The 21,144-nt window shown below is 49.8% G+C and overlaps 2 protein-coding genes across 2 annotated transcripts; both read left to right on the forward strand.

The window, feature by feature from the left end:
• Positions 1-11,294: 11,294 nt before the first annotated feature.
• On the forward strand, positions 11,295-13,464 carry NKX2-6 (NK2 homeobox 6; the record flags this gene model as incomplete). The annotated part of the gene is made up of 2 exons (XM_084499504.1): positions 11,295-11,418; positions 12,989-13,464. The coding sequence occupies 2 exons, from the start codon at positions 11,295-11,297 to the stop codon at positions 13,462-13,464; spliced, it is 600 nt and encodes a 199-aa protein (XP_084355630.1).
• Positions 13,465-16,226: 2,762 nt separating this feature from the next.
• On the forward strand, positions 16,227-20,520 carry NKX3-1 (NK3 homeobox 1). The gene is made up of 2 exons (XM_084499630.1): positions 16,227-16,537; positions 18,148-20,520. Exons 1-2 carry the CDS (start codon positions 16,270-16,272, stop codon positions 18,549-18,551), a joined length of 672 nt encoding a protein of 223 aa, XP_084355756.1. The 5' UTR covers positions 16,227-16,269; the 3' UTR covers positions 18,552-20,520.
• The last annotated feature ends 624 nt before the right edge of the window (positions 20,521-21,144 follow it).

Consider the following 21,144-nt stretch of genomic DNA (forward strand, 5'->3'; position numbering starts at 1 on the left):
GAAGCAGTACAGATGCCACACTTTTAAGAGCTGAGGTTCACAGCTATTTTGTCATTAATAACCACTATAAATAATTACTGTCAATACAGTGTATTATTCCCATGAAGTGTTCATAAATTTCGGTCTGTCTGGCTGCCTCGTTTGCAAACCACATCTGTAAAATGAAATTGTTCTTGGAGAATTTGAGGAATTTGCAGGCACAGGGCACTTCACCCCAATGTATGGAAATCTGGAATTTTCCCTTGGAAATCTGGACTTTTCTGTGAAAACTATACAAGAAATTCTGTCCGAGAGCTTCCTGCTATTTCAACATTTCCTACGAGGCTGGCAGACTTGCTGGGTAAACCAGGGCCACCAGGCAAGGGGCAGAACCAAGCCTGAATCTGGGGTCAGCTCACAAAATAAAACGAAATCAAAAAAGACAAGGACAGCAGCAGCATGCAGAGTCTGGGGGGCTCACACCTGCTGATGCTTGGCTGTGATTCAGGCATGCAAAATAGTTGTGGTTTTTTTTTCAAATTCTTCTTACCCCCAAAACAGCAAATCCTGATGGACAAAAATGGGCACCAGCAGCATTTCCTAGCTGGAAAGTGAGGGCAGGCTGGGCTCAAAGAAATCAGTAAAAATTAGTGCACACAGTCATCAGTGCTAAATCTTAAGCCCAAAATGAGAGGCATGAATTACACATGAGCTCTCTACCACGGTTCGAAGCAAGATCACCTGTGGTCCAGAAGAAAGTGCAGCATTAGAATACAAATTTTCCTTTCTCCTCCCAAATTCAAGACTTCTTGGAGGGTTTATGAATCCTATAGCTTAAAAATGACCATAATGATCTTTCGAGGTCCCTTCCAACCCCTACAGTTCTGTGATTCTGTGATAATTCATTTATACAGTGCATAAAGCAGGTAGTATGAATCAAGTGACGTGCTTTTAAAGAATAATCAAACTGTTTGAAGTTTATTATTATCATTATTGTAGGAAAATTCATTTCATGGGACATTTTTACCTTGCCATCCCCAACTACAGCACCATTTTGGAAATGCAACTATTTCTCATGAGTTACCAACAAAAAAAAATAAAAAGAGATCTGTTTAGACCAGTGCTAGTAACAAGTGCTTTGATTTTAAAACCTGCCAGCAGCAGGGGTCTAATCAAAGCAGCCACCGTGGTGGAAAGTCTGTGCAGAAAACAGATCCTAGGAAAGGAAATCTCAGCTCGGTGATGGAGAACGGAGTGCATTAAAGTCCTGGTTATCGTCTTCAAATGGAACAAACAGCCCAGGAGTTAATTTGATTTGGCCGAGGACCAAAGTACATGATTGACTGATGTTCTTGTCTTGTCCTTTTCTTTTTTTTTTTTAAGTTTCATTACAAAACAAGGGGAAAATCACTTCAAATTTTCCTGGCCCTCACCCTTCCTGCTTGCTTTGCTGTTCTAAGAAAGGGGAGAGAGAGAAAGACCAAGAGCAAGAGGGAACGAGTGTGATCTTTGGCACTTCAAATGACACCGTACAAAATGGCTGGGAGTGAAATTTGGGAACAGACTCCACTTCCTGCCTCCTGTGAACTTAGAAAAATAAAGAAGCAGAAAAAAAAAAAAAAAAAAAAAAAAAAAAAAAAAAAAAAAAAACCTTCCACAATATAATAAAGGGCATTGTCTTTGCCATCGTGATTCAGCCAGTGCAACCGGGAATATGAAAGAAGTTTAAAAAAAAAAAAAAATAAGTGAAGTGGGATGCTAAAAATATAATCAAAGTTCAAACAAATTGAATCTGTGCTGGTCGTTCCCATCGTGCAAGGTTAGACGGGCAAGATGCAGAAGGAAAAAGCCAAAGAAAGACAAATGGATGCAGGCTTTATGGGGTTATAAAGCGGGGAACACACAGTTGGGCTACACAAAGCCAAACGATATTTTTATATATTTTTTTGCAAAAAATATGGCCAAAAATTTTGGTGATGGATTTTTTTTTTTGGATCAAACCCCTTGAAATCCCAAGCTCTCCATGGGCTGATTGGAGGGAGGGATTCACAGCACCTAAGGCTTACGGAAAATAATCTTTAAGAGAATAAACAGGTCGCAAAAATTACTTTTGTTCAATACATTTTCCAAGAGGACATCTCATCCTCACTGCTCGCAGGGCACAAACGTGTTTAAAAGGCTGGGTCCCTCCTTGAAAAACCGAGCTTGGCATTAGAAGGAACTTTTACTGCAAAACCCACTCATCTCTATGACTGCGAGGAGTTGGAGAACCTTAGGCAGAAAATAACTGAGATAGGCACAGGCGTTTTATTCCAGCCAACAGCTGGAAAAACTAGTAAAACCTGCAGGAGCTCATGGGGGGGAATTATTTTCACATGGATGGGATTATTCTTTTAATTTTGCTCTTCTTTGCCTCTCGTTTTTTGGCAGAGGAGGATGCCAGGGTAGCTCAGGTTGGAGGGCAGGCCATGGGGAAGCAGGGGGCACCCACACGGGATGGTGCCTGGGACGTACATGTTCCTTTTTCACCCCAGCTGGGATGGATGCTGAAGCTCCTAGGAGTTATTTAAAGGCAAAAATTCATTTTATGGAAGCCGTGCTCTCTGTATTCTCAAGCCTGGAGAAAATTCCGTTTGGTTCCTCCGACTTTCCTTCGGGGTTTTGTTTCTCCTCCAGGCTCGGAGCATTTATTTATTTCTTTTGCTGCAAAACCCAATCACTGCTCCTCACTCAGCGGGCTGCTTGGCTCCGAGTAATCAGCCGGGCTCAATAAAATCATCAGCCATCCCCAGCCAGTCGTCCTAGCACGATTTTTGCTCTCATCTGGGGAATTTAGGCAGTCTGAACAAGCAGAAAGATCCCAGCTATTTATTTTTATTACTGTGCCGATAATTCAGCCTGGTAGGATTATTTTTTTTTATTTTTTTTTCAGGCGTATTTAAAAAAATCTATTTTCTGAGGTGATGTTTGCTTAACGGTTTCACATGTGTTTCTTTGACTCGCTTTTATTCCCTGGCTACGATTTTCATAGGGATGAGGTGGCCGTCTGCAGGCTTCGAGCACATGTTCAGGGCTAATTGGCTAAAAGAGGTCCCCTGGGTCTTCTCTGAAATGTGTTTTTATCCCTACGGCCACGGGGAAGAGCACGGCCCCATGGGGTGGGGACTAAAAGAGCCCCCAAAAATTTGATTTTTAAAAGAAAATTAATTAATCTGAATGAAGAAGGAGGAATGAAGGTGTCCTATGGGGGTTAGCACTCTGATGCTGCTCAGGGCTCCCAAGTGAGGCTGATCCCCTGCCCACCGCCTCCTACCATGGACCAAAAAGCCATGAATTCACCCCAAACATGGCTCTTTCTCCTTTTTGCTCTACTTTCACACAGAAAACCCCTTCCTTCCCCTCCTGCTGTGTCCTGGCCGGGAAGGACACGCTCCTGCCACGCAGCCACGGATCTTTCCTGCCCGAGGTAAATCTTTCCTTCCTCTGGGCAAAGGCACTGTCCTCAGGAAGAGGGGAAGACGGGCAGAGATTCCCCGCCGGCAGCCGGCAACTCGCTCGCGGAAAAGCCGGTGACGGTCTAGGTGGAGCTGCCCTCGGTGAGTCAAGAGCGTCCCAACGACGCACAAACGCCTTCCTCCTCGTCATTTACACGGGGACGGGACCCTCGGCGAGCCCCTCGCCCCGGCTCCGTTATGGGTTTGATTGATGGAGTTACAGAGGTTTTTATCGCTGCATCAGAGGAAAGGGCTCCGGGCAGATCCACCCAGGGGAGATGCACCAGCCCCGGAGCTGGATTCCCAGGTCAGGGAGCAAACTTCCCTTAAGGATGGGGAGTGGTAGGTTCTGGCCGAAAAAATGAGATTACCAGAAGGACAATATTGGTTTTTCCTCTGGTGTGTAAAGGCGTGCTGCTCTGCTCCCAGCATTGTGTGGCCGGATTCTGCCTCGGGGTGGGTTTGGAGTTCACGGAGCCTGCCACTCACCCCATCATTAGTCACTCACCGGAGTCAAGGAGGAGAAACCTTTTTGCCTGAGGCCCCTCGGTGCTTTGGGGAAGATCGGCATCCAGAGGAATTTTCCACAAATGCCCCAGGTTTTTCCCTTTGGGGCTGCTCTGGATGCTTGGAAAAAGCCCAGATTTCCAGCTCGCAGGTATCCAGCGAGCCTGAAAGAGCAGATCAACACCACCTGAGACCTTGCCAGCCCTAAACACTAACCCCACTCCATCGTAGAGGACCAGAGCCACCACCCCAGTCCTTTCTGCTTGCAGTGGTGCCACCAGGAGCCATGAGTATCCCCCAAATCTCCCTGCCAAACACAGCTAAAAAGGCACATTCATGCTATAAAAATCCTGCATGTGTTGGTACCTGGCTCAGCTTCATGGTCATCTACCCAATCCTGCACATTTTCTCTGACATCAGAATAGCAAATACCCCTTTCTGTATTCAAACCGGTATCAAATTTCATTGTTTGCCATAGAGAGAGCAAAAAAACCTTCCCTATAGCTTGAATTTCCAGCAGGCACTGGCCGGGAGGCACAGCCCACTTGTGGCCAGGCTCTGGCACGACGTGCCTGAGCTTTTCCAGCATCCCCGCATGTTCAGCTGATGGGCACGATACGAAGGGATGAATAATGCCGTGGTTTTCTAAATTACATGTGTACTCAGAGATGTGCTCTGGCTGCTTGTCACGCAGGCGGCATCTCCCATACCAGGGCTGTAAATGTTGTTTTAATGCCGTAATGAGCTCCTCGCACGCGGAGTGAATGAGCAGCCACGGATGTGCCTGTCGGTGGTGTAAAAGCAGCGTGAGCTTCTTGATGAAGCTGGAGAGCTGGGAGTTAAGGACCAGCTCTCTGCCACTTTCCACATCTCAAATTTTGGCTGTGTTTGAGCTCCCAAAATGCCCAAATCTCCCAATTCGCTCCAATTCGGGATAAAGCTACCCCAGCCAAACCAAGGAGAGGCTCAGTGGTGGGCTGGTTCACCCTCTGCTCTCCTCTGGTGAAGCATTTTGGGTTTCCAGCTTCACTGGAATTTGATTTTAAGACGCTTATTGATAAAAATCTCAAAAAGTCTGGGATTTGAGCATCACGGCAAAGAGCAAAGCCACAGCTCAGCACTAATCCCTGCTGAAAGCCCTTCCTGGGAAAAGGGAGAAAGCTGCGTCAGCCCTTGCACAGCATCGCTCCCAAGGGTTTCCCCTGCAGCTCCGGGGCTGTCAGGAAGCGATTAAGCAAGCAGAGGAAATAAAAGCAAGTCCAAGAGTTTTGATCCCGCTCGCCCCCTTCCCCCCCGGCGCTGACACCGGCGAGCAGGATCATGCAGGGTCCCCTTTGAAGCCACGTTTGCGTCAAAGGCCGGCACCTGGACGTGAGGAGCAGCCTTGATTCCAGCCCAGAAGCGGAGGCTGATTTTGGGAAAAGCCTCATCTCTGCAAACTCATGCCCAGTTTCTTTAAAAAAGCCCCTTTTCCGGGCTCACAAGAAAAAAAAATGGCCATTTCCAAAGGCGAAATGGGCATTTCCAAGAGGGAAAGGGGCATTTCCAAGGATGAAACGAGCAACCAAAGGGTTGATTTCTCGAAATCCACCCCCAAAAGCCAGAGTATTCTTTGCTTTTCCTTCCCAGGAGGCTCCGCTGTGTTTTCAGCTGCCTCACTCTGCACCTCCAGCCCCCATTTATGCTGGCAGCGCTCTAAAGATAGATCCGAGCAGAGATTATCGGCCTGAGCGGTATTAATAGGAGGCAGCTGCTCTTTAAAGAGGCTTTTAAATAATGTAAAGAAACTTGGTCATATTTTTAAAAGCCTTTTAAGTGAGCCGAGCTGCCCCTCAGACGAGGGCCGGGTGGGTTATTTGCTGATGGAAGGCGGCACACGGCGGTGGGAGCCCTGGGAAAACCGTGGGGCATTGCAGGATCCATCCCATAGTCCAGTCCCACCACCTTCCCCTGCCCCGAAAAATGGGGAAAGTAAGAATAAATGTGGATTTCACAGCTGTAGGAAGCCACACTCTGTAGGATCCTCCTGGCTCCTCAGCATCCCCAGTCCCCTGCTCTGTAATCTCATCTCCGTGCAACTGAATAAGAGAGGGAAACCTTAACTCTGCTGTGAAAATAAAATGCTGGAGCACAGAGCAGGCTGCGTGGGGCTGGTGGGACCAAAGGGGAGTGGGTACCACTGAAATCCAGTCTCTGGATAAAGCCAGAGTGGCCACACACCACCAAAGGGTTTTTTGGGGCTGGAACGTACAGAAATGGTGCAGCAGAGGTAGCAGACCTCTGGGGCTTGCAGGAACGGAGCTGGAGGGATGCAAGCACTGAGGGCATCAACCTGCTGCATCTCTGCTCCTGCTCCTTGATGTCTGGGGACGTGGCCCAGGTCTGAGGCCGAGCACCATGGAGAAATCCCACGGAGGAGTTTCCAACCCTGGCCACGCAGAGCCCAGGAGGCTCTGCCTTTTGGCAGCTTTTTTGTCTGAGAGTGGAAAATTACACGGCTCCCCCTTGGAGCCGATGGTTGTGTCATTCATTATAATCCAAAAAAAAAAAACTGAAAAAAATGAATTCCAAAGATGATGCCACCGCATGGGCTGCTCGGGGTGACCTCCGGGTGCCTTAGCACAGGTTTCACCCCATTCCCAGCATCTCAGGCAGCTGCGCCTCAGGAAGTTGCTCACGGCCAGTTTTATGTGTTTTAAGGGTGGGTAGGCTGACAAATAGGAAATCTATGACATGTAATAGCTGATAATGCATGATGCATTTCCCCCTGCCCTGTGAATTATTCGAGGCGGCGGTTGACTTCAATATCACCAAGCTGAGCGTTTCGGCACGCAGCATCCATGGGTGACATCAAAGAGAAAATGAATCAAATCCTCTTACTTTGGGAGTTTGTTTAGCTCAGATATTTGAAGTTGCTTTTTGGCCCGGTAGCCAAGTGCTTACTCCTCAACCTAAATAAATACTGTCTGTTACCAAAAAGAAAAGAAAAGAAAAGAAAAAATAAAATAAAATAAAATAAAATAAAATAAAATAAAATAAAATAAAATAAAATAAAATAAAATAAAATAAAATAAAATAAAATAAAATAAAATAATAAAATAAAGACACACTAACCAAGCACATGTGGCAAACCTCCCAGTTGTTCCAAAGCAGAAAGCAAACCCCAGCATGTCTGCACACCAGCCTAACAAAGCCAGTAAGAAGTTACACAGGTACAGCTCTTGATGTTTGCACAGTATGGGGTGGAGAGCAGTGGAGGTATAGGGGGAGCATGGGGCAAATAAATAAGTAAAATAAAATAAGATAAGGTAAAATAAAATAAGATAAGGTAAAATAAAATAAGATAAGGTAAAATAAAATAAGGTAAGGTAAAATAAAATAAGATAAGGTAAAATAAAATAAAATAAAATAAAATAAAATAAAATAAAATAAAATAAAATAAAATAAAATAAAATAAAATAAAATAAAATAAAATAAAATAAAATTAAATTAAAATAAAATAAAATTTATGTATTTATTTATTACGGAGGCGGCCGGAGGGGACCTGCAGGGCTCTGCAGCATCCCAGCTAAACTTCTGCAAGCTGCAGGGCCATGCACTTCTGTTTTTTTTTTTAATCCTTTTTTTTTTTTTTTTTTTTTTCTGTAGGCTCTCGCTCAGCCACTGCTCTTGTGCCACCTGCCGACCGAAGACCGCCTGCTCCGTGGCCCTGCCACGCCGCAGCACCCAAAATTCAGCACCCAAAACCTCAGCACCCACCTGGGCTGCTTGCACCCATCCCCTGCAGATGCCTCCTTCCCTCCCCACATCCCCCTCGGCTCTGTGTTGCAGGCATCCTCAGGGATTTGGCCAAATCACAGGAAAAAAAAAAAAAAAAAAAAAAAAAAAAAAAAAAAGAGCAAAAATGAGAAAATTTCTATCCCCTTAGGAAAAGTGATAGGCAAGGAGGGAAAAAATGTAATTTTTGTGAGTTCAGACTCCTTCCACCTGACAGTGCTGGGGGACACTGAATTATTCATGCCAGCTCACCAAAATAACCCCATTTAAAAATAATTCTGAGTCTGAGAGATGGTGAGCACACTTTTAACACCGACGGGTATTTTTATCCTCCTGGCATGGGCCAGCAAGCCCCAAATCTCAGCTGTCCCTCCCCTGCTGACCCATTCCCTGGTGGGCAAAGGAGATATTTTTTTTGTTATTTTTTTATATTATTATTTTATTTTTCTCCCTTTTTTGCTCGGCGTTGAACTTGGGCAGCCAAGCAAGCTGCACGTCCCCCGTGGCCAAGCAGAGGGCACTGCTGGCCAAGGATTTGGAGCAGGATTTTTTTTTTGCTGCAGAGATTTGGCATTGTAATCCCAGCGGGTTTAAGGCACCATCCATCTGCTTAATCCCGCTGGTGTCAACAGGTCCCCCCAACGCCAGAAATCAGAGATAAAAGATGGGGATGGGGAGCAGCCCGACAGCCCCCGAGAGATTGGGAAGCTCTGGCTTGGCTCAAAAGGTTCAGAGATGGGGAAAATTGGTAAAAAAGGGAGATAAATAATAGGGCAGATAACTGTGTGCTCCAGTTTGGGCTTTCCAGCCTCGTGCCCATCCTTCCTGTGCATCATCATGTGAAGATGCCCCTTCCACTCCAGACCTGGTTGCAGCCCAGCCTCAATTTCTGCACCACAAAAACTTTCTAAGGTTTCAACATTACTTTTGTGCCACAGATTCTGAAAAGATAAAAGTTTTCTTGATTTTTTTTCCCCCATGGTGTTTATTGGAAAGCTCTGCAGCAAGACTCTGCTTTCCCTCACCTGTCCTGCCACCTGCTTTCTGCCGTCACTTCTGTTTTCTCTGCTTTTTTATTTTATTTCGCCAACGAACAAGGATGTAAAGTAGCTGGAAAGAAGAAGAAGACGGAGAAAACCCTTCAAATCCACTTACAATTGTATCACAAAACATTGGCCAGCTATTCAGCAGCATCCACACACTTGTGAGCTTGCAAGCCCCTGAGCGTCCACCTCACTCATAATTCCCGTCTTGCTCTGAGTACAAAACCTCCTGGCTCAGGCACGGTCGTGTTTGCAGAGCTTTGGATGCTTTGGCAGCTCAGGAAGACCTCGATGAGTCCCAGCGATAGCAGCAGACATCGGATACTTCAGGAGCTGCCATCAGAAATACCCCACTTCGGACGAGCAGTGGGCCAGGAGCAGCTTTCTCCTGGTTTCATCTAACCAAGTTAACAAGAGCAGCGATGTCCCTGGGTGGAAATAACGAAATTAGCTCGCCAGTCGAGAAGCTGATGATTTATGGTTTGTGATTGCTCCTCTCACTGCCCCAGCGTTGTGCCAAGGCGCAGGGCAATGATGGGCTGAGCCCAGCCACCTCCAGTGGGTGCTGATATCAGGATCGAGCCCGGGACTGGGTTGGTTTGGCCACAGCTTTTGGCTGGAGATGATTTACAAACCCCACTGAAGCCTCTGGATGTTGCAGGTGAGGGAGGGCTGGACATGTCCCATGGGGCACACAGAGCAGGACGGGGAACAGGGAGCTCTCCTGGCCCACGGGTGCACTAATCCTGCCTTGATTTCAGCTCTGCTTTCCTCTCTTCTCCCCCAGCTCACCCCATCCAGAGCCTCCTCCAGCCCCGAGAGCTCGTCCAGCCAAACTCCATTAATCTCCGCGGCACGGAGTCATTAGGGGCGGATAAAGCTACTTACCCCGATTCCTTCCTGCTCGTCTCGATCGCAGCCAAGCATTTTACCTTGGCGCCGGCTGCCTCCCGCCATCAACAAGCCAAGGTGTAATGTTACTGCCTGTTTGCTCTCGCCTTTCCGTGTTTCTCCAGCCCCGTTTAGACGTGGCAATGAATCCAGCTGGGGATGAGGGCATCAGGGGCTGCAAGGGATGGGGTCGAGCACTGAGCTTTGCCCGTGGGCTCTGCCGTGAAGATGATGCAGGGCAGCAAAGCCCACATCCATGCCCAGCACCAAGAGGAGCCCTGTGGACCAGAGGAGCAGCAATTATTTTTTAAATGGGCTGCAGTATCGGTCCTTCGTGGAATTAGAAAGCTGGGGGGTCTGGGAAGCTATACACTGGTTAAAAATAAAAAATAAATTTAAAAAAGGAGGGAAAAAAAAAGTATTTCCAGGTGTTTCGCAGTGTTTCGCATGGGGAAGGTGAGCCCCGTGTGTCTCGTGATGGATTCAGACCCAATCCTTACATCACACTGGGAAATAACAGCACTGTGATGCCAGCACGTTGGCAGGGATGTCCCGGGGAGTGAATACCCAAAAAACTCAAAGCACAGCCCGCAGGGGATGGGAACAAACCCGAGCATCACGCAGAGAGCAGGACCGACCTGTGGTTCTGCGAGCACCTCTCTGGCCAAGCCACTGTATTTATTTTCCCTCCTGCTCCAGCCCCTCACTTCCTTGCCTGCGTCGGGGCCGTTTATTTATTCAGCCTCCCCTAATCGTCCCGTTGGGCTGTTTCGGTGGCGCGGGAGATGCTGCCCCAACCCAGACAAAAAAAAAGTCCCTCTGCTCTGTCAGGGCTATCAGCAGACACCAGCCCCAGAGGCCGGCCAGGAATTTTAATTGAAATTGCCGGTCCTGAGCCCAGATAAGGCCCAGCATCACCCCGCGGCCAGTGGGGCTGCCCAGCACCTCCCCATTGCCCCCCTCCCCAAAATGGGGCTGCTCTTTTTGGGGACCCTGACCCCACTTTATACCCTACTGGGGAGCTGCCAGCCCACCACCCGCCACCAGAACAGCACTGGGACATACTGGGAGGGCACTGGGATGGGGTGGGGGCTCCGGGCATCCCCCCGCCCACCCCGCAGGAGCTAGGTGGTCTGCGCCCCGCCGCCTTATCAGCCCTTATCTCCCCAAGCCGCTCGCTAATGTGACCTTAATGGAGCTCAGATCGGCTCGATTTGTTTTATTGCAGCTTAGCCCAAATCCCCCCCCCCTCTCCTCTTAGCCCCCCCTCTCCGCCCAGCCTCGCATCCCCTTGTTTTGGAAATACAGAGGTGAAGGGGTCTGGCTCCTTCCTCCCCACCCAGCCGTCGGGGGGGGGCTCTGCTGGGTAAAAGGGGGCTGCAGGGGGGGGGCAGAGCATCCCGCCCCCCCCGAGGGGCTGCGACCCGCCCTCCCCTGTCCCCCCCCCCAACCCAACCATCCCCGGGACCCCCCCCGTCTCCCTACCTGGTGCTGCCACAACGGGAGGGCAAAAGCCGGGGAGCGGGTCCCGGAGCGCACAGCCCCATTTTAACCCCCCCCGGCTGCCCCCATACCCCTCACACATCACCCCCCCGTCGGAAAGATGCTGCCCACCCCCTTCTCCGTTAAGGACATCCTGGAGCTGGAGCGGCGGAGCGCCCCCGGAGCCCCCGGGGCCGGGGCCGGGAGCAGCCCCGACGGGGGGGGCCCGCCCCCGCCGCCACCGGGTGAGTGGGAGCCGCGGGGAACCCCAGGACCCCCCCCTTTTTGTACCACTCCCCCCTCGGTGCCAAATACCGAGGAGCCGGCTTTCCCCGCTGCTGGGGGTGCGAGATGCCGGGTTTCCTACATTCCCCCCCCGTCTGTTTTTTTTTCACCTCCCTTTCCCCCCCCCCCTTCTCCCCCCACCCCTTTTTCTTCCCTTTTCTTTTCTCCCCTTTTCCCCTTTTTCCTTTTCCCATCCGTTATCCCCCCCTTTTTTATTTATTTTTTAAATTTCGGGGCGTTTGCACTGGCTGCACGGGAAGGGGGGGGCGACGGGGGGGGAACGAAGCGGACCCAGCTCGTTCCCCTTCCCCTGGGGGGGGAGCAGGGGTTGCAGACCCCCATTTCCCACCTCTCCCTGGCCATAGCAGCGCCTGGGAAGGTCCCGGTGTCGCCCTCTTTGTCCCCCCCCCGGGACCCCGGAGCCCCCCGAGCCCAGCCGGGTCGGTAGCGCTGGGCCTGATCCTGCCCAAGGGCACAAATGGGGGCGCTTTGGGGGGGGTGCAAAGTCCCGTTTCGATGCTCCCTAAAATGTCCCCGAAAAGCCGCCCCAAGGCATCGCCGTCTTCGGGTTGCTCGGAGCCGGCTGCGGGCACCGGGGGGGGCTGGAAGGGGGCGAGGGCATCCTCGGGCCCCCCCCTGCTTCCCCCCACCTAAATTGGACGAATTTTCCCTTGCTCACCTTTTCCTGATGCACGGCGGCTTCAGAGAGGAGAAAAAAAAAAAAAAAAAAAAAAAAACGGGAAAACCAGTAAGACCGGAGCTGGAGCACTGGGAGGCACTGGGATGAGGAGCCAGGGGGCTGGGGAGGGCGAGAGCACCCCGGGGGGGCCGGATGGGAGCCCCCCAGCACCCCATTGCCCCGCAGCCCCCCTACAGCCCCTGAGCCCCTGCTGCAGTTCCCAGGGGACCCAAGCACATCCCGCCAGCAGTGGAGTGATGCACAAGACCCCCAGAAAGAAAATAATAATAATAGTAATTTAAAAAACGAATAATAACAAAATAATAATCATAATAACTTTGCATCTTCTTGTAAAATTAATGGGTTTTCCTCCTTCATTCCCAGCCCCTTCGTTTTGGTCCTTTGGCTTCAGTTCAGGGCACTGCGAGGTGTGGGTGCTGGAGGTAAATCCTGCCTGGGGCTGCTTCCATCCCCGTGGGGCAGGATGTGGGGAAGGGGATTTGTGCTTTGGGGTGCTCAAACCTGGAGCACATCCCATATCCCTGTGCCCCTCCGGGACAGGACTGCCACAAAAGGATGAAATAGAGGCATTATCCAAAATTCGTGCAACAGTCACACCACTAATTCCAGCAATAAAATAATAATAATAATAATAATAATAATAATAATAATAATAATAATAATAATCTTGAATCTCCATTAAGCATTGCAGTAAAAATTCATATTAAATTTAGCAGCTGATAACCCTGCTTCGTCTCATTCCCAAGGGGTCCCACTCCCAATTTAACGCTCTCTCCGGCAGCAGAACCAGGCTGGGCTCTCACTTTGCTTTGGGTTTTTGCTCCCTGCAGGAAAACGTTTGCTCGCCCACCCCTTGGAGGCAGAGGAGAAGAAAAGCGACCCTTGCAGCCACCCCAAGCAGCGACACCGGCGAAAACCCCGCGTTTTGTTCTCCCAAGCTCAGGTGTTTGAGCTGGAGCGGCGCTTCAAGCAGCAGAAATACCTCTCGGCTCCCGAAAGGGAGCACCTGGCCAGCGTGCTCAAGCTCACCTCCACCCAGGTGAAAATCTGGTTCCAGAACCGACGCTACAAGTGCAAGAGGCAAAGGCAGGACAAATCCCTGGAGCTGGCAGCCCACCCACTGCCACCGCGCAGGGTGGCGGTGCCGGTGCTGGTCAGGGACGGCAAACCTTGTTTTGGGGGGTCCCAGCCTTACCCAGCGCCTTATGGCAGCCCGTGCCCCTATAGCAGCTGCTACGGCACCTATAGCAGCAGCCCCTATGCTGGGAGCTCTGGGGGGGGCTACGCTGGGGTGCTGGCACCGTGAGCTCGGGCACGGCTCAGCACCAGCCCACGCACTCGTGAGAGGGGGTCAGAAATTGGGGTTGGCCGAGGAAAGGGATGGGAGCACCCGGAGGGGTTTTGCCAGCACTGCCAGTGGGATGTGGTGGGTCTGTCCGGCCCCTCTGTGCAGCCACGGCTCTGCAAAGGAGATGGGGGCACCCCGAGGACCCCATCACCGAGGGCATTTATTTATTTGAATGTAAATGTGTCGGGGTCCATCCCGTCCCGCTCCCACGGGGGATTTGCTCCTCCAGGAAGATGTTGCAATGCTACGCAGAGGGCTGTGGACACTGGATTTCTTCCTAAGGACAACCAGAAAGCAGGGGCTGCATCACTGTGCCTTAACTTTTTTTTTTTTTTTATATGAATGCTCTATTTAATGCTTTGAGTTCCTCTGATCTTTTGGGATCCATTTCTGAGTGGTATTTCTTAATATCTTCCCAGCACAGGTGTTCATTTCTGTCTCTTTTATTATTATTTGCTATTAAAAAAGGGTGAAAGTGTGTGTTTTCCCTCTCCTAGCATTCCTCCTTTAGTATTTTAACTTCTCCCTTCCACAATTTGCATCAAAAGCTGATTCAAAGGGAAAAAAAATGTTAGTGCTGAACCAAGAGGTGCCCTGAATCAGGATCCATTGGCACCAAGTGCTTTGTACATTTACCTACCCTATACATATATTTAAGCTTAAGACTGGGACTTATGAGGTCTGAAGACATCATTTATGGCCCTCCATCTATTGAGAGGGGCTTCCCAAAATCCCAGGGTCAGGAGATGTTTAAAACCCCGGTGTTTGTGGGATCCCTCTGCCTCCTACCTGCTGGGTTGAGCTTGTGGTGCACACCATTGCTTTAATCCCTCCTGTTTTCTGCCCAAATTAGAAATTCTCCACTGCACCAACCACTGAAAAACAAGGCAGATCTCTCCCAAACTCACCCACACTCTCAAATCAGGCAAAATTTCACTCGAGACCAGCGGCGAATTCAGCAATGGTCAAGGAGGGGGGAGTTCCCATGCTACTTGCCACCAACGCCACATCCTCAAAATCCCTCTTTTGGACCCAAAGGCTCAGTTCTCACCAGCTACAGCTTATTCTGTAGCCAGCAACAAAAGGAAAAGAGGCTTGAGAAAAAGAAATCTGTGCAATGAGACTGCCCAGGACAGACAGAGGTGCTGAGTGCACGGACAGCATCAGGTGTCGAAGTCATGGCAAAGCAGAGGTGCAACAGCCCCAGCTCGACTTTATAGGAAAATGGAAAGGGTACGACTTGAATAAAAGGATTTTCTGGAAGGAAGGAGAAAGCCTAACGTCTGGGCAGCTCGCATTTTTTTTCACATTTTTTTCACATTTTTGGGCAAGAGCCCAAAACAGTTGCAAATGCCTGAAAAAAAAAAAAAAAAAAAAAATGCATTTTCTGACTCTCTTTGCAAACCTGCTGAGCTATGGGTTTTTGTTGTGATTTGGTTTGTATGAATTTATTGTTGTGGAAGTTTCTGGGAAATTTTGTTCTGTTCCTTCCATTTTTTATTTATTTTTTATTAATTTTTATTTTTTGCATTCAGCATCATTCCATGGCTCTTGGTCCACAGCCACCTGCACGGCACCGCTGAGGTGGGGGCATGAGGACAACTGGAAACATCTCTGCTGTGGGGCACTGCTGGGCTCCGATTGCTTCATAAATCTTGCCAAATTGCCTTTCCCAGCTGATAAGAGCATAATGAGGCTGAAATATTGAAGCTGCTGAAGTTTTCTGAGCGTACAGCTGCCGTAACCAAACACCTGCCTATAAAGCCCCAGCGAAGTCCTTGGGGGATTTCGGGAAATCTGTAGTTTCCCTTTTTTAGGGAAGGTTTTTTTGGAGACAGAAGCACAGGAAAAACAAGTGCAAATAAAGGGGGCTCTCAAAAAAATAATAATAATCAGTGATTAGGGAGTTCAGCTGTGTTTTTTCTTGGAAACAGCAAGATTTAGTTCTTTGCTGGTGCCTTTGAATGTAGGGTCTTACAGGACAAGTGGGAAGGCATTGAGATTCCTTAAATAAATGCTGTCCCATTCCGCAGCTGGCTGAGGAATTAGTCTGAGATTTAGGCTTAATTTTTCACATGAATCTTCTGCCCTTTTCTGTGCAAGCATTTACTGCTGGATCCACTCTCCCTGTCTGTTACATCTCCATCTCCCAGCCCTTCTTAGAGCAGCTTTGTGAAGCTGATGGAAATGTCTTTGCCATGTTTCCAACAACCTGAAAGCTCATCGAAGTGAAATGTTTTGAAGAAAACTCTTCAAAATACAGAGACAAAAAGAGTTTTAGGGATGGCCCTGGACATAAATCACGCCCAGAAGCCAGGGCAAGCAGAGCATCGTCCTGCTGGGGCTGTGGGGAGGATGCAGGGGATGCTCTGCTGGGCTCTGCTCGCCCACAGCACCCAACCAAGGCTGTGCCAGTGCTGCCCCTGCTCACCCCAAAACCCCAAACCGGGATCATTTGGATCCCATCAAGGATGAACTCACTTGGGCATCGTTCTCTTATCATTTCTAGGAGAAAGGCCACGGGGTGAGCTACTGGCCCAGGGGGAAGGTTTGGCAGATCAGTGTGGAAGGGCACCCCGGGGAGAGGCTCTGCACAAGAAGAGGGAGCAGCAAAAAGCCCTGCGGGAGCCAAGACACCACCGAAGGGCGTAGACTCCTGCCTGATCTCCAATCAGGCCCTGGAGGCTTGGCCGCCGGCCGGATAAATGCGGAGCCAGGAGGGTGGGAAGGCAGTGAGGTTGTGGGCAGCGGGAGGAGAAGGAGATGAGTGCTGGGGTGCTGCCCCCAGGGGGGCAGAGAGCCCCCGGCAGCCCCCAGAAGACCGTGCCCACCTCATCCAGACCCCGGACGTCCTTCCTCATCCAGGACATCCTCTGGGATGGGGCTGAGCGGAGAACACGGGCAGAGCAGAGTGAGAGAAGAGGTTTTGGCAGCCCGGAGGATGGGGAACCAGGGGCTGTCCCAGGGGACCCCCCCAGGAGCCCTCGTGCCCCAGGAGCATCCCCAGCCCAGCCCCAGGATGCGGACACAGGTAAGGGGATGGGAAGATCCCGCTGAGCCCTGGGGCTGGGAATGGCTCCAGGATGCCCACCTTTGGGTCAGCCAAGGGGCTGGATCCTGATCTGGCTTCTTTGGAGCCAAAAAAAATGTGCTTGAAATGCCAGAAGTGCAGGAGAAGCAGCAGCCGCGTGCAAAGCTTTCACCAGGTGCTTCAAATAAGTCCAAGGACTGGAGCTACCTGTAACTCTGTTTAATAAAAAGCCAATTCCTGTGATAGCCTGGTCCTTGGTGTAGCTGTCAGCACGGTGCTGCTGCTGCTGCTGCACTCTCTGTTTGCTTTCCCGTGTGCTCAGCACCGGTTGCAGTGCTCTGCTCCTGCCTGCAGCATCGCACATCGCGTGCTTCGTTAATACCCATCCCTCTCCTCTTGAAACAGCACTGCCAGCACCTCCTTCTAGCACACAACCACTAAATTTGCAGAAGCAGCAGAGCAAAAAACGGCAACGTGGCTTTGACCAGTGCCTCCCGTGCAGCAGGAGCAGCTCTGCCCTCCCAGCCTGCAGCGCCTTGCACGAGCCAGGCTGGGCTGCGGCGTCCAAAAAGCAACCGTGAACTCCCCAGTGCCTGGCTCTTACTTGCTAAAAGAGACCTCGCCAGGGGAATTTTGGCTTTACGTGCCGATTCTATTAAAAGAAACTCCGACGTAAAGCAAGTTCTGAAACAGCCACCCAGCCGGTTATTAAGAAAAATCATTAAAAGCCGTAGCAAATCTCCCAGAACGCGGCTAGTGTAAATCAGCACAGCTCCAGGGATTTCGGCAGGGCTAGGATGATTTACACAAGCTGGGAGTTAAGCCCATTGTTTCCATCCCGAGCATTATGTTCGCTTCTTAAGAAAATATACTAAGAAATGACTAAAGGAAAAAAAAAATTGGCCCGCTTCCACCGCAAGCTGGGTAATACACAGAGAAAGGAACTAAGTGCCTAAATAAATGCACTTGGGGAGCTTTCACAGCTACAGGTGATGCTGCCCAGGGAGGGGAAGGTTGCAGCTTGTCTTCTGATCCGGTTCCTTGCCCATAGAGAGCCTCCAGGCTGTGGGGTTTTAGCTAAAAAGAAGCAAAAGCTGAGCAAAGGAGGTGACTTGCTAGCTCAAGGATGGAAACTTATTTTCCCTTTCATGGGAAAGGGGATGTTTCCAAAAAGTGCCCGATGCCATAAAAATCCCAGGGCCATAACGCATGGAACCACAGTATCTTGAGTTTTTAGGCAGAGCTTCACCAGCAGTGAAAATTGTCCCTTTCTGGGTTTGTTTTTCCTTGGATGTTTGCGTATATGAATTAGGAGAGGGTGGTATTTGGGAGAAAACAACTCCCTTCTGTGACTTTAATTCAATAAAGTGGGGAGTTCACTCCATTAGGTAGAGAGATCTCCAGGGTAATGTGAGTATTTCAGTCTATAGAAAGGGATAGAAGATAAATAAATACATACATAATAATAATAAATAAAAATAAGAAAGAAGAAAAGTTTAAAAAAAAAAAAAAAGGCAAGGAAAGAAGTGATTTTGGGCAATTAATAAACAAGGAAGAAAGCAATTTGGGCAAATTCCCAGCAGGTAACTCTCAGCCCTTTCCTCCTGCAGATGCCACGGCGGAGACCCCCCTGTGCGACTGCGTCCCCTCAAAAAAATCTCTGCCCCGTGCCCCGCGAGCCTCCCCCCGACCAGCGAAACGCTCGCGGGCGGCGTTCACCCACAGCCAGGTCCTGGAACTGGAGCGAAAATTCAGCCACCAGAAATACCTGTCGGCCCCGGAGCGAGCCCACCTGGCCCAAAACCTGCAGCTCACCGAGACCCAGGTGAAGATTTGGTTCCAGAACCGGAGGTACAAGACCAAGAGGAGGCTGGGGGGATCCAGCCTCGGTGGACTCGAGCCCGGGCGCAAAGCGGCTGAGCCACCCCCGGCCCCGCTGCTGGCGCTGCACGGAGGCACCCGCTACTTGCCCTGCCTCTACTACCTGCAGGGCTGGAGCCCCACGGTGTGGTGAGCACGGAGGCAGGTTTTCCTCTTCAAATATTTAATTTTTCCCCACCCTGTCCCGCGCTGTTCTTGCTAATGGTGATTAGGAGATGGAGAATCTCAACCCTGGCCGCGGTGATGTTCAGCATCCTCTAGTTGCAGCCCAAGCCTCTCTCGTTTCTGTTATTTTTTTAGCCAAACGAAATGCCAAAAAAAAAAAAGAAAAACATAATCCCCAAAGCTTTTAAAAGGGGTCAATCTGCAGCCATTAAATAACACCTGCTTTTTTGGGGGGCAGAAAGAAAGAGCTGCTCTGTCCCAACAGCAAGAAATTGGCCCCGTGCATCCCTCCGTGCCCACGCACATCAATGGGGCAAAGCACCAGCAGCTGACCCCACGCTGCACCAAGATGGCCCCAGATCAGCTGCCTGGGCCCCAGCTGCTGCCATCATCTGATTTTCATTTTTTAGTTTAAAAAAAAAAATAGCCAAAAAAAAAAAATTGTATTTCTGCCACTGGTACCACCATTTCTCATGGACCTCACAGCTGTATTTTTTTCCAAGCTTTCCTTGTGCTGTCAGGCAGCACCACTCGTGGTAATGCGTGGGGTTTGGGGGGAGAATTAAGCCCCTTTCTGCTGCAAGCAACCAAAACCTGAAGTGCCTGATGGCCACAGACCTGCTGCTGGGGCCACCCGATGCCACCGGTGCCTTAACAGCCGTGGGAAGCCGCGCCAGGAACGCAGACAATAGTGCAATGACAGATGAGTTTTGCATATCCGGGTCTTGCTGCTGTTTGAACACCAACATACAAGCTATTTAAAATAGCAACCACTCAAAGAGTTCAACTTTTCTTAGAAAAAACAACAGTGCCCAGCATTTACCAGTGCCAAGGCAGCAGGAGGATGGTAACGCCTTTCTTGCAGAGTGGCAGAGGGTTTTTTTGTGTGTGTGTGTTTTGTTTTTTTTCCATAATTGTGTTGTTTCAGTGCCTGTTCTTGCAAAAGAAAATTAAAAATCACAGTGGTCCAATCCCTCCTGCAGCAGGGGAATGGAGAAAATTAGATAAGGGTAAGAAACTGCTGAGATCCATCCTTTTTAATAAGTTTATTCAGATTGATCTTTTGTTGTGCTGAGGGATCCAGAGCTTGCAAAGCTCTTGCATGGACGTGGCAAGAGATGAAGCTGGCTGGGGGCAGGGGGATGAGGCAGGGAGAGGAGAATGTGCAAAATGAGCCCTTTGCGGTGGATATTCAGTTGCTAGTGCCATAAAAGCCGTTGGCCCCAACTGAAGGACAACCACTCGCTTTCTTAATTATCCAAAAGTAACTCCTAATATCTTGAGATAAGGTTTTCTCCCAGCTCTTGCTCTCAGAGGCTGTTTTTCAAAATCCCCTGGCTCTGTTGCAATGTGTGTCCAGCTCAGCCCTGCTGCTTATCCACTTCGCTCGCCCATTGCTGGGAACAAAAGAGCCCTTGTGGCCTCGAAGCCAAGCCCCCCAAGCTCCTGGCACCCGAGCACTGGGGGAGGATGTCCTGCCCAAATCCACCCTTGGGATGCTGCAGAAAGCAACTTGGAGACGTGATGTTTGCACTAAATACACCGGGAGAAAATCTACAGCCACCCCCAAGCCAAATTGCACCCAGAGAGAGAAAAGGACGGGGCTGACCCCGCAGCCAGGACAGGATGGGGATGCTGTTTTGCTGGGAAGGACTAAACTGGGCCCCTTTTTCTTCACAGCTGGGAAAAACAGAGAGAAACTCGCCTTGCTGGACAGCTCTTTGGGAAAATGTTTGTAGCTACTTTGTTTTTTTCCATTCGTGGTTTATGACCAGTAAAGCACCCACTTGTTGCTTCAGCAGCCACCTGCTCATACTTAACTTTGCTGATATAAAGACCAGTGCAAATAGTTGCTATTTTTGTACATATTTTTTGATACTATTTTATCCAATGTGCATTGTCCTTTGGAATAAAGAACACAGAATCTTTATTAGGAACAAGCTGCCTCTGTTGGTTCCTTGCTCCGGGTTGGGATTTTCCTCTAATCCCTGTTTCTGCCATGAAATCACCCCGGCTGGCCCACCTCACAAAAATGCCACTTGCACCAAAATTGCCACTAGCAAATCCCTGCTCGTCCCTATTTGTAAGGCCTCAGCACCAAACCCTGCTCCATCTCTTGCCCAGCCAGATACTACTGAGCATCCCCTAATCTCATTTACTGCCTTATGTCTTAAATCTGATGAGCACAAAGCAGGTGAACATTTCCCCAAAGGAAGAGTTTATACAGCAAAAACACTTTCTTTACCACCCCAAATTACCTGCAATCCCACAATTTAAACACAATCCCCTACAAACACTGCCCAAAGCACCGGCCCCAGCTTTGATTTCTGGCCCTGTCCTCAATCCCTTGGGTGCAAACAGGCAGTGTTTGGCTCAGCAGGACCCCAAAACCCAACAGTGTTGCTGGGGAGCTGCTGGTGTGCATGTTCCCCCTCGGGACCACTTGTCACCATGCAGGGACAGCCTGTGGTCCTAGGGCTGGATGCCAGCTCTCCTCCCTGCCCAAACCCTGCCAAGAGCTTTTTTTCCCTCTCAGCCTCTGCCCTTATCCTCTGCAGTCT

Source organism: Aythya ferina (assembly GCF_964211825.1).
Source record: "Aythya ferina genome assembly, chromosome: 27".
Classification (NCBI taxonomy): Eukaryota; Metazoa; Chordata; class Aves; order Anseriformes; family Anatidae; genus Aythya; species Aythya ferina.

Coding starts and splice junctions, on each gene's coding strand:
- NKX3-1 (XM_084499630.1), top strand. CDS start 16,270: ATGAGTGCTGGGGTGCTGCCCCCAGGGGGGCAGAGAGCCCCCGGCAGC. Junction 16,538..18,147: donor GCCCCAGGATGCGGACACAG/GTAAGGGGATGG, acceptor TTCCTCCTGCAG/ATGCCACGGCGGAGACCCCC.